This window comes from Anser anser, assembly GCF_964211835.1.
Source record: "Anser anser genome assembly, chromosome: 4".
In the NCBI taxonomy this organism is placed as follows: Eukaryota; Metazoa; Chordata; class Aves; order Anseriformes; family Anatidae; genus Anser; species Anser anser.
Window position 1 is genome coordinate 51992679 of NC_139724.1, and position 12923 is coordinate 52005601.

Consider the following 12923-nt stretch of genomic DNA (forward strand, 5'->3'; position numbering starts at 1 on the left):
ATAACTGTAATTTTGCAACAGTTGTACTGTGGCAAACTAAAATTCTTAGAAAACTGTTGCATTATTTTGCATTGGACCCTACTTTATGTAGTCTTAATAACTTTGCTTAGGCAGACCGCTCTGTCCTCGGTGTCAGTAGTTGGCTTGACCTAAGACAGAATAAAGATTCTTTTCAAAAACCTGAATAAGCTTTTCTCTAGAGGATGGCCTCATAAAAGATCTGAAGACTATATTAATAAAAATTTGAAACTGCATGGCTTCATCTTACACTCATGGAAGACAATGGCAAGGCTCTTGTTAACCTCAGTGCAGAAGGATTAAGTTGTTTCCTTTTATCACCTCCAAGCATTTTGATTAGAGCAATTGATCGATCCTCCCAACACCATGTGGGGCAGTTGTTAATCTTGATGTTAGAGATGATTGCACTGAGGTGAAGCACTGAGTGAGTAGGCATTGAAGATGGGCAGTGCTCTGCTGCTGTCCTCTGATCTGCTCATCAAGAAGTACTCTCCCCCTTAACTCAGCAAGAGGTTTTGAAAGACATCGTACGAGTTTGGATCAACAAAATATTGTGAAATAAGCATATTTTAGCTTGTACACTATAGAAAGATGTGTTCAATGTGCAGGCTCACTGGATGTAAAATAGTTGAACAACTTACACCTGCTTTGTTTAACCCATGATTGCCTTTCAATCCACTGATGTTATTTAGCGAACCCTCTCCCTCCAATAACTTACAACTTTCAATTTCTAGTGTGCAATTTTGTTCATCCAGAGGATATCTGCGTAGATCCATCATGCAAGCAGCTGTTGTTGTGATCCTGCAAGAGGAGGGTGAAAAAAATCAGGAAACTTGAAACCACATTTGACTTGTTTGAGAAGGTAAATTTTTCTGTAGCAGCTTTTCTTATTTGTTTAAATACTGAATGGTGGTGCACAAGGATTGTTGGCATACAAAATGGCTTGTAACTCATGAATAAATAAGTTCTACAGCACAACATACTGGTTACAGTATGAAGCATAGAAGGATATGCTGAATATCATAGAGCAGGATTTTGACTGAAAAATTTACAGGCAAAAGTGTAGTGTCTTGAAGAATATTTTTTGAGATTTCTCTTTGGACATCTCATTTTTAATGTTCTCAATTCAATATCTTCAAATTGGTTTGCATATTTTTTTATATAACTAGTATTTACATACCTCTCTTTTTTCATTTTTTGTCATCTACTGTGTTTTAAAATTTGTCTAATATGTATGCATGTTTTCATTCATGCTGTGGAAGTACTAGTAATATCTGAATCATTTTTATGGTTTCATAATCAGTTTATCATTATAATAATTGAACATCACCTCATAAAAATGGCAGAATGACATCAAAAACTTATGAAATGTAACATTGTCTTGTGGTTAATTAAGAAAGTTACTTGCAGTAGTGCTTTCAAACTCACAGAAGTGAGTTGGCATCTGCAGTTGTCTTTTTTGTGTTTGTGTGATAGAAGGGTTCTTACATTCTTATAAAACTTCTGAAGTTGTAAATGGGCAAACTTGGTTTGGAATTTTATTGGCCTCTCTCTCCTTCTCTCTAAAAATTCCTACCTAAGAAATGCCTTTTTTCTTGATCTAGATATGGTCCTGTTTCATGGTAATTGATACCACAGGATCATATCTGGAGGTTTTATTTTTGATGTGCTGGAAGTCAAGCACGTTTACATGCTGTATGGGAATGATAATTTGTGCTGTCACACAACTGATAAAAATAAAAGCAAAAAAGAAAAGCCACGTGCTTCTTCACTCTGACACATTTCAAATTTCCTAAATCCACAAAATCCATCTATCTACCTGCACTGTCTACGAAATGATGTGACAGAGAAACCAGTCCATGAAACTACTGCATAATACTGTGTAAAATACCATATTTCTGCTTTTCCTGTGAGGTTTGATTTTTGTCTTGTGTTGCACGTTGAATTGCTTTGCATGTTTCTTAATGGGTTTTGCATTTGTCATAGAAAATGTTGAAGACTTCAAGAGAGGTAGGACCTCATTTAGTTTAGTGTTGTGCTAAATATGTCTTACTGAGAGACACTGAGAAGACATGCAGTAATGATTTGTCAGACTCCTACTTAGTAAGGCTTAAGATCATACATATCTATATGCTAACATTAGTCACAGTTAAATGATTTTTAATGAAGGTTTCGCAGGGCAATGTTTTGTTCCCGATAAATAAATCAGCCTTTAAGATAATTTAGTTTACCAGATTCATTTATCTTCAACCAGATTTATTTAAGTGTTTACAGAAGTAGAAGTTGAGATAGTGCTTCCTAGACCACAGGGTTAGAGTGGCCAACTATTTCTTAATGGCCAGTCTGTCTGTACTGCTGACTTCTGCAGCTTTGAATATTCTACATATGCTATTTAAGCAGTAGCAATCTGTTATTCTTAATAACATCAAGGATTTTTTGTTGACACATGGTTCACTAATAAATAAGACATTTGTAGTATAACTGATATTTAAATGCTCCACATTTTTTTTTCCGATGTAATTCTGGTAAGTCTTTGTTCAAATACATTGTCTCCTCACTGTGCATAGTTCTTGAGTTGGCTTGGTCTGTCTGACTACTATAATTCAAGAACAAAAATAAATGTCTGTATCCCTAAGACACTTCACTGTTAATTGAAGGTGCAGTCTGGAAGTGAATACTTGGATTATGCAGAAGAGAGATAATAAACTATTAGTACTGGTTTCTTGCAGCAGAAAGTAATCCAAACTTGCCCAATCTGTCTCTTAGTAATTTCTCATCCTTCATTCTTGTTAAATCACTCCTTGTCTTTATGCTCTATGAAAAGGTTAAACAGAAGCACTCTATGCTCTCCGTTTCCCTCAGGTCTGTTTCACATTCCCTGTAACACCTGTAAGGCAGTGCACTGTGTATGGGTCAGTCTGTCTGGGGAAAGGGTCCCTAAAGGTGGTGGTGGGGAGCAGCTTTCCATCTCATGGCTCTTCTACTTCTTAGCTTTCTGATGTCATAGCAAGCAGTTGTTTCTAAATGAAGAGGGGAGTGACAGGGTTTTAGCTGAAGTTTGCAGAGATGAAAGCCACACAATGCAAGGTGGGAAGGAAAATTGGAGATCCTTGTTAAGCTGGGGAAGGCTGAAAGCTCATGACTTCCCTCTTGACTTGTAGACCTGCAGCTTTGGACATGGTACTGGGGATGATGAACGGCATCTGTCCAGGGATTCATCAGAACCTGAACCTAGTGCCTATGTAGATTGGAAAAGGCAGGTTGTAGTTTTTGGAAGCTCCCCCCAAAGTGGGAAACCTGCCAACCCAATGTGATGTCTCCTAAAGCTGAAGTTGCTTAACCCTTATTGGGAATCTCCGGCTTCCTTGACAAGAGCTACTTGTGATTGCAGTAGGAGTGCTCCAGGATCCAGCAACATTCGTTACCTGTAGTTCATAAATCTAGCTTTCAAGCATTTCTTACTCCCTCATGATAGATCTCAGCTGCATAAAATTTTTAATTATATTATGCTCTGGGTAACTGTAAAACTTGTTTAAGGAGATAAATTAAACCCATATGCAATCATAGTAATTGCTATCTTGATAAAAAATAAAATCAGATCTTTTGTTGTAAGCAGAGTAAAAAATGCAGACCTGTTACTGTTTGTACTCTCTCAGTGGAGACAGCAGTTGATGGCTTGCACATGCACCAGGCACTTAAAATTAAAGATATTCAAATGCAAAATACAAAAGTGTAATGGCAGGAAGGGGAATGCAATAGTTTGAAGATAGGACAAAACTACAATAAATCTGTATTCTGGGGGCTTAATCCTGAAAATCCCTGGGCACAAGTGTTTTATGAAAATGGTGGAATATGATGAGGCACTGTAAAAGTGGAAGGGGAGGGCTAATCCAGTACTTGAAACAGTTATTTATATCTCAGAGCAGGATACAATTTTTCCAGTATTTCTGTTTATTGACTGTGTTTTAAGTTCTGTATTTTTTCAGTGTTGGGGCTAACATATTCTGTTTGTACAGTGTTTTTTACCATACTTTCCTTACATTCTTTTGATTCTTTTGAAGACAAATTATAAACTGGGATTAAATAAAGAAGATATGGTTAGGTAGACATATATCATGTTACTTAGTTTCACTCATGTGAAACTCAGACATCCTGGGAAAACATGAAGTCTGAATCACTAACAGGCAAGGTACATCATATTTGTGAAGAAGAAAACAGCGTTTTTTTAAAAACTTTTGGCCTTTGAAATTATCTAATCCATTGCTTTGCTTTTATTTCTGTGTGATTCTCTGAATACCATATTCTTACTATATAATAAAGTTATTTTGGCCCAAAATAAAACTATGTGAAAGAAAAGCATTGCTATCCAATATTTGCAAAACAGACTTCTTTGTGTAATACTGTCAGAGGTTTCCCTGCAGGGCAGTAGGTCTTGTAGGAACAAAAGCTAAAGCTTAACATTTTTGGTTAAAACACCAGTGAGCAGTTAAAGTAAGTTCAGAATGAGTGCAGAAAATGGAGTTATGCTTCAGTACTTAGAACATTTCATCAAAATGCTGTCAAAAAAGGTATTCCTCAGTTCTTGAAGAAGAGAAGCAATATTTAATACAGCAAGGGCAAGTAAATGTGGAGATGATCTGTGCTAAACAATGAGAATTATGTTGTGAAATGTTTCTTCCCAGTTGGAGAAAATGTATCAAACTTTAATGTTTGTTCTTTTTCTCTCAGTCAACAGAGTATAAATTATGAATGTATATGAGGATATGAACTGGGAAGAACTCATTTTTTTTCTTTAAAGGCAGACTGAAACCGTCAAAACAAATAAAAAGTAGCCATGCTTCTCTTAACCATTGAAGAGCTGAGGCTTGTAGTACACGCTGGAAATAGACTTTCAGGTCCCAGGTAACACATTGCTTCTATTAAACCTGTGTTAATTTCCCTTCAGTAATATCAGGGAACTTAATCCCATAGTAACTTTTTGACATCAGAATCCAGTCACATGTCCCTGGTGTAATTGCCCTAATTTTTCAGGAATGTCAAAGAAAGTTTATGCTTAACAATTCTTGTAGGCAGAAATATTGTATGGGTAGACGAAGGAAGAAAAACTATACATTTGATATACAATTTTTTTCTTCTCTGTTCATGCTGTGTACAAGGTTGTTATGCCTACCAACACTGTAAATTTCCAAGCAAAGCCTGAGTGATCAGTGGCTGAGTGCTTGGCCCTGGGAGAAAATATCAGCTCTGAACCCGCAAACGTGCCCAGCTTCTAGTGCTGGGAGAAGCCCACTTACAGGAGGTACATTTGAACATTAGCCATGGGTTGGTTTCATGTCTTTTATATAATATAGTATGCACTTGCAAAAGCTATGTTCGTTGGTCGGTGTATTGCCTGTCTGATCAAATTCTATTAAAAAAGAAGTTGTACGTGTTAGTAAGATTAGGACAGGCCAGTGCCTTTAATGATCTCATTAGGAGTTGAGAGAAAATTGGATTCTTGGTTCTTGAGCCAGATACAGTAAAAGATTTATGTACTTAGTTTTAGAGATGAGTTCATGACCATATAGAAAACAATTTTTCTAGATTACAGAATGATTATAATCTGGCTTTTTATTTTTATTTATTTATTTATTATTTTTAACCAGTGTTAAAAATAAACCCAGGGCACAGGATGGGAGGTGGAGGGCAGTCCCTGTGGCCGAGGGGCAGCCTTTCTCTCTGGCAAGCCAAATGGCCCAGGGGAGCCAGCCCCAGAAAAGGGGCCCTCAGCCCCCACCAACCCTCCTCCTTCCTCCACGTGAGGGCATCTTCCAGGCCACTCCCAGCACAGCCACCTTTGACCATGCGTGGGCCACTCCATCACAGAGGCTTGCTGAGGTCACAGAGGCCACCACTGCCCCGCCTTTGCTCCGGGCCCTATAAAACAGGACCCCTGCAACTCCCCACCACTCACTGAGCTTCTAGGTGCTCTGACAGCCAGCTTGTGCGGCAGGAGGAAGATCAGAGGCAGGGAAGTGAGAGGCAGCCCTCCTTGGTGTGAGAGGACAGCAATGCAGTCCAAGGAAGCACCAAGAAGGAAGGCAGCTAATGATAAGGAGAAGTGTCATGGGCAGAGGGGTAGCGCCTGCGGCACAACAGACACCAGTGTCCAAGGGACCTCTGGCGCCCAGCCCACAGACACGTATAAGCAGTGCCACTGGTGCCGCAATGATGTGGGGAACAGGCCGCCCCCTCAGCCATACAGCAACAGGGGGCCTGGGCCTTCCCAGTGGTACAATGGTGGCATGGAGTGAAAGCAGGAGCATCAGTTGGACAGCTGTGTGGAGCAGACATGTGCCTGTCATCCAGAATACAGCATAGGACCCAGCCATGGCCGTAAAACAGATGGCAGTGTCGAAACCATGCATGGAAGTGAACTGGACAGTGGCATGGGACGTAGGTATGGAAATGGACAACTCCCTGGTTCGGCACCCTGGCCTAAAAACATACCTGACGGAAGGCATCCTATTTGGGCAGTCCCAGGCAAGGACTGGCTTGTCCTTCTGTCAAACACCCTGGAGCCCATGGAGCTGGGTCCACCAGAAGAGGCAGAGGAACCAATGGAAGTGGATTCACCTAGGCCAGATCAGACCTGGGACTACCCAGGCATGTCTTTACTCTCTGCCATCAGAGAGCACAAACAGCATCTCAGGAGTGCCCGGCGAGCTCCCTACTCAACGCTCAGGCTCCATCCCAAGCATTAGCTTGGAGCCAACAAACACCACGGACATCCCGCAGGCTTACCTGCGAGGTGCCCCAGCAATAAAGAACTCTGTTGCTGATTCTCAGGGGTTGTGTGAGTGCTTCTTTCCCATCCCCCAGCCCTTGTGCGAGAGGTGCCATCCCTTCTGCACAGAGCCTTGAGGAAGAACACAAGAGAGGACCCAGCTTCCTTCGGGCTGCTGCTCTGGAGTGACAGGAGGAGTCCCTGAGGGCCACCGTCCACCTTTAACATTTGTGAAAATAGACTGAGGAGTGAAAATAGTAGTGTGTAAGCGATTATAGGGGCTAATTTCTTCTATTAGGAGTGAGTTTCTAAATCTGAGTAATTGGTAACGACAGACATGGAGAAGGCTGAAGTACTCAGCAACTTCTTTGCCTCCATCTACACTGGTAGACGGGCTTCCCAAGTCTTTCATTTCCCTGAACCCGTAGATGGAGGCTGGGGGTTCAAAGTCCCAGCCACTGTAAGTGAAGAGCAGGTTCAAGACCACCTGATGAATCTAAACAGGTATAAGTCTATGGGATCTGATGACATGAATCCCAGGGTCCTGAGGGAACTGGCTGATGTAGTTGCCAAGCCTCTCTCCATCATAGTTGAAAAGTCTTGGCATTCGGGCGATGTCCCTGGTGAGTGGAAAAATGGAAATGTCATGCCCCTACTCTTCAACAATTAAAACAAAGAATTGAAAAAAGAGCACTACCTTTCAATAATTAAAACAATTAGGAGACATTTCTTCTCAGAAAGAGTGGTCAGGCATTGGGACGGGTTGCCCAGGGAGGTGGTCGAGTCACCGTCCCTGAGGGTGTTCAAGGAAAGGTTGGACGTGGTGTGTAGGGACATGGTTTAGTGGGTGACATTGGTGGTAAGGAGATCATTGGACCCAATGATCTTGAAAGTCTTTTCCAACCTTAATTTTTCTAGGATTATATGAATACATCTCCTTTTAATCTTTGTTCACAGAAAAAAGCAAAGTTGCTTAAACATGAAAAAAATAATAAAAAGAAACATCTTGAGGAAGACGCATACAGAGAATATTCATCTCAAAGCTGTAAGAAGCTGAGAACAGGGTCCTGTGTGAGAAGGGTTCAACAATCTTTATTGTACTGGGTACAATTTTACAAAATCAAGACCAGGAAAAATGTGTCAGAGTATGAGTTTTCTGCTGGGTTTTACTGAATGCCTGAGCAGTAAGTAGTTTGCTTGCTTTGCCTCTCCTCCATCATTTTTGTTTTTTGAAAAATAAAATGTAAAAAATGGAATAAAACTCACATAGAAGTAAAAATGGTTTTTAAACTTGGAAATCCTGTGATGCAGCTTTCTGGAAAAGGTATGTATTTATATACATATGTATGTTTAGAGTCCTAATTATATGAGTGGTCACTCAAGGGACCTAAACTTTTGTCAGGGGAGATTGTGGGTTCTGTGGAGTAAGGCAAGCAGAAGTGGGTGCAGTGTGTTGAACGTCTTTAGTGTATACAGTAACATATACTTTAAAAAGCCTTAATGACAAGAGCATGTATACTGAGAGATGAGATGTGGATGCTATCACAAAATATCTTAAAAAATTCATAACTCATTCATTCTTTAGGTATTACACAAAGTGGCAAGACATACAAAATTGAGAAGGAGCACTCTTGGACTTGCATATTGTAGATTGATTTATGCCTTTGTAAGCAAGTCTGTGATGCTGTCATCCTGAGTCTCAGGCATTTTGTGCCAAGCCCGAGCAAGTGTAAATAACCAAAGCACGCTACAAAGAAAAGGAGCAGCAAAGCTGTGTCTTTATCTCTGGCAATCCCAGACATTTCAGGGTGAGCAAACTATTAAAGACTACAGTATGAGAATCATCAACTTTGTGTTACCATCTACTCAAGTGTAAATACTCTTTTGTTAGACAGAGGTGACTGAATTTGAAACCTGTTATCCATCTACTATTTATTTTTTTCCCTCTTACCTGTTGTATCTACTTTCTTTCCTATTTTCTTTCCTTTCTGTGACCTCTTTTTAATTTTCTTTTCATTTAATAGTGAAGGTCTGTTTGCTGGAGAAGCTCACTTCTGGTCTTCCTTTAAGCATCCCGGGTTCAGAAATGACTTGAAGCACTTTGACGCTTATGGCTTTTTTTGTAATGGCCTGCAGCTGTATTGCCTTGCAGTCATGGTGCTGCAATCTATAGGAAAGTGCTGTGTGCTGCCTAAGAAGTGTCTGTGATGAGCAGATGACCTGGATATTCCAGCTCCTTTGCTACCCTGAGCACTGGGCTGCATGCTGGCTCCTCCACTCTGCTGGAAGAGGTGTCTGTGGGTCAGCAGTGTTACCTGAACAGCTGAGATATTCAGGGCCAAATATCCACTTTTACACAGGAAATTTGCATTTTTAATCCACAGGAATATCCTGGTCCTGTTCACAGCTTGTCTCAGTGACTAGGTGTGCTGCAGGGAGTGGGGGCTAGACAGTGGACACGTCCTGGAGAATAGCACCTCTTTTTCTGGCCCTGTTGCTGACCTCCTCCTCCCAAGCTCATGAACCTACAGTCTCAGGCACTGTTCTCCTTTAAAAATAGGTCTTATTAAAGGCAGCTTGTCATTCAAACTCTGTAAATACAGAGTAAGAGCTGCTCATTAGTAACAAGTGTGTGGGTGGCTGAGACTATGGCTTGCCAGACATCAAGGTGAAAACAAAATGGGAAGGATTCATTACTCTCCTTCACAGGCTGCCTTGTGTTCTCTTCAGATTTATCTTGTGGTTCCCACTGAAATCCAGCACTTTGTGATTATGTTATGCTTTAAAATTTGTTTTTAGCTAACAGCTGGTTGGCCTCATGCAAACAGCTTGATCTTTAACCATTGGAAATCCAATGTTTGTAGGTGGGAGAGGAAAGTGGAGAGGTAATATGGTTCATCTCAGATATGAGTCTGAGCTTACACTGACTGTTACCACTGAATTTCTCTCTTTTTGCTGATTCAAGAACCACTTGTCCAAATTGTCCAAGGTAGTGATTTCAAATGTGTTAATAATTTCTGGCATACCTTTCAGTATTTTATTGTTAAATGAAAGTAACAGTAATGAATGTTGTTAATTTGAACGTATGTGTCAGATAAATTTACTTGGGGGGGTCTTTAACATTTTGGATCCTAAAGGTAATCAAGTACTCAGGTGTCTTTAAGTGGCACCAATTTTTCTCAGATGTCCATAATTCTGTTTTGTATACAGATGTGTTGAAATAGATTTAAAAACTTAGAATTGTTTTGTTTTAAACACGTGGACAGTTGATGCATGCAGACTATTTTTTTCTGGTTAGGTTGATTTGATTGTAAGTCTTAGATTCAGTAGAAGGAAACCAAGTATATTATAAACACTAGCTCAACTCATACTTGCCCCTGAACTAGACCTGCTACATGACAAGGTTAACATAATACAATAACCCACATGAGGAGGTGGTTCTACCTTTTCAAGGCATCTGATTCCTGGGACAAACTCAGGATTTCTTATGCTATACTATTTATGCATTCTGGCCTTTTACAAACTGTTTTTTTTTTTTTTTCCAATAGGACTTCTACTGTCAAGGTCCTTCAATAAGACTTCTTCTGTGCTAAGTAGAAGCGTCTCGGAGGTTAGATAATCTTTGACTTGGGTGCTATAAACAGCAAGATATTTTGGGAAATGGGATATCAGGCTTTAGTTGGCTTTGGAGATTTATTTACCTTAGTACTCAAAGCAATTGTCAGTAAATTAATCATGGTTATTTTGTTTAAAGAAATAAATCCTTGCTGCATAGCCTCTCTCTCTCTCTGCCAGAACTATGCTTCAGGGAACAGTTGTACGGTACTAACACAAAGCAAGGATGAGATGAGATTACCCAAAATGGGGACAAATAAGCTTTCTGACTCCTGCCTTCCCCAAGAGGACAGCCTGGAGCTGCAGGGCAGTGACCAGAGTAGGCGGCAGTGAGGAAGGGAGAGCTCTAAAGTGCAGGAAATAGGGGAATAAAAGTGGTGGAAGAAATGGTCTGTAAGAAAACGTTTTGCTCTGAGTGGAGTTAGAAGCTTCTAAAATAAAAACCTTAAGCAAAATACATTTTGAATAAGTAATATAAGATCTTTTTCTCTTCCACAGAGTGTATAGAAAATAGCTTAGAGTGAAGATGAATTACTTGCTTGTAAAGATCTAGAAATATAAAAAGTCATTAAAATGTTACAATGTAACTTTTTAAATATTAGCAAAAATGTCTTTTTGATGCTTGTAAGCCAAATTTCAGTGCAGTGAGAATTTTTACTGCACAGCTATAAACCCGTGAAAATATATTTCATAATATAAATCTCAAGAGAGCTATAACTATACCAGGGCAAACAAGATACTTCAATAAAAAGTGCTTGAGTATTGGAGCTGAAATTTACTGCAAAAAGTAGTTCAGTTTGACAGCACAAGTATGTTGCAAGCGAAAAAGAAAGGGAGAGAGGGAGAGAGAGAGACAGATGGGAAGTGCTTAGCATGAGGGAAGGTCCAAGAGGAAAGTAAAGTTAGATAACTGGTTTTCAATATGGTTTTAATAAAACGAATGGTTCTAAATCTCTTTTTCAGTATCTCTCTATAACCCTTCTAAACTTGACTAAATGCAAGAAGAGTCGTGTTACTACTGAAATTCCTAGTCATAGGAATTGTCCACAGATTGAACTGCCTGTTCAGGAGAGAACAGAGATCTGCTAGATGGTAGTAGTGGTGTCATGGCTGATTGATATCTTGATATTTTTGTTTGTTTGTTGTTTTTAAATTTTGTTGTTGCTGTTTATTCCAGAATGAAACCAAACCAGACACCGAGATATATATGTGTGAAAGAAAGACATTTTCAGGTTTTCCCCTTGTGTTGATAGAAGAGGAATCCAGGCAACATCTTTCACACCCAGACTAGTTTGCAAATGGAAGGCTTAAGAGCTTGCTTGCTCAAAACGACTGGTAAAAATAGGATTGTTTGGATTGGTAAAAAAAAAATGGATTGTTTCTGGCAGCAGACATGCTTCAAATTGACCCACTCCTATCTTGCCTCCTTGTAACCATGGGAGGTCTTCCTGGGTTTTGAAAGAATGAATGGGGCTAAAAGAGACTGTTGCTGTTTCCCCATAGGTACTCTGTAACTCTTCAGGAACACCTCTATGACTTCTCACATAGCTACTCCAGATCAACTTCAACCACTGCAGCACGTCTCAAACTGAAACCTGTACTCTGAAGCAGAAGCGCCGAGGAAATGCACAGAGACAAGGACCGAAATTGTTTCTTGCTTTCTTCTGATGCCTGGCCTGTTGGATTTTCAAGGATGGAGGAGTCTGCTTCTTTTTCTGTGGCTGTAGTTTTACCTATACACTGGAAAAATTAGCCAGAACAGTAGCTTCAGTACTAAAATTACTCCAACAGTGAGACAGAGGCAACTGGTCTTTTTAAACAAAGAGAAATGAGGTATAACAAGCTTTCTTGGGTGGGACGGAAACTCTTTGATAGCAGAAAAGCTTAATCCATTCTTGATTTTGCCAAACACCAGTAGGACACAGAAGGGTTTTGAATGCAGGGTGTCCTCTGACTCTCCATTATGTATGACTTGCAAATTGCACATGGGTTGTCCTGACACTGATGAGCCCTGCTTCTTTTTAACCCAGAAGGAAGAGGAAGACAGTAACTGCTCAAGTGCAAAGAAATTTGATGTGAGGATTTTAGGACATCGTGGTCCAACATGGTTTGAAACTTGCCCCTGTACCCAAGAGAGTGCAACAGAAAGTGGGGGTGGCATTTTTTATTGGGGTCCCGTGGAGAAAAAAGATGAAAGGTAAAGAGTAGGAGAAACCCTGATGCAAAGGCAGAACGTTTCCACAAGACTCTGTGATTAGCTTTTATGGCCACACTTTATAAAGAACTTACCTATTACCAACATTTATCAGCTAGGAGAGATTGTAATAGCAGCAATAAATGGCTCTTTACAATATGACATTGTGCTGTTTTATGCTTGTAAGTGACTGCAAGACCTAATCAAGGTATGCTTTTACCATTTATAGAGCAGTGCTTAAATTATCAAGCCTTTACAAACCACTTAAATAATTTTTAATATTAAGTGTAATCAATTTCTAAAGTTCTTCTCAGGTCTCTAGTATTTGCT

General features: G+C 39.9%; 1 protein-coding gene across 2 annotated transcripts in view; it reads right to left on the minus strand.

Annotated features, from left to right (window-relative positions):
* GABRB1 (gamma-aminobutyric acid type A receptor subunit beta1) overlaps positions 1–12923 on the minus strand; it is a 130161-nt gene that overhangs the window by 34469 nt on the left and 82769 nt on the right. For both annotated transcript variants that reach the window (XM_083833205.1, XM_083833206.1), the window contains exon 5: positions 737–819. In XM_083833205.1, coding sequence (XP_083689331.1) covers positions 737–819 — 83 coding nt within the window. The remainder of the gene's footprint in view (positions 1–736; positions 820–12923) is intronic.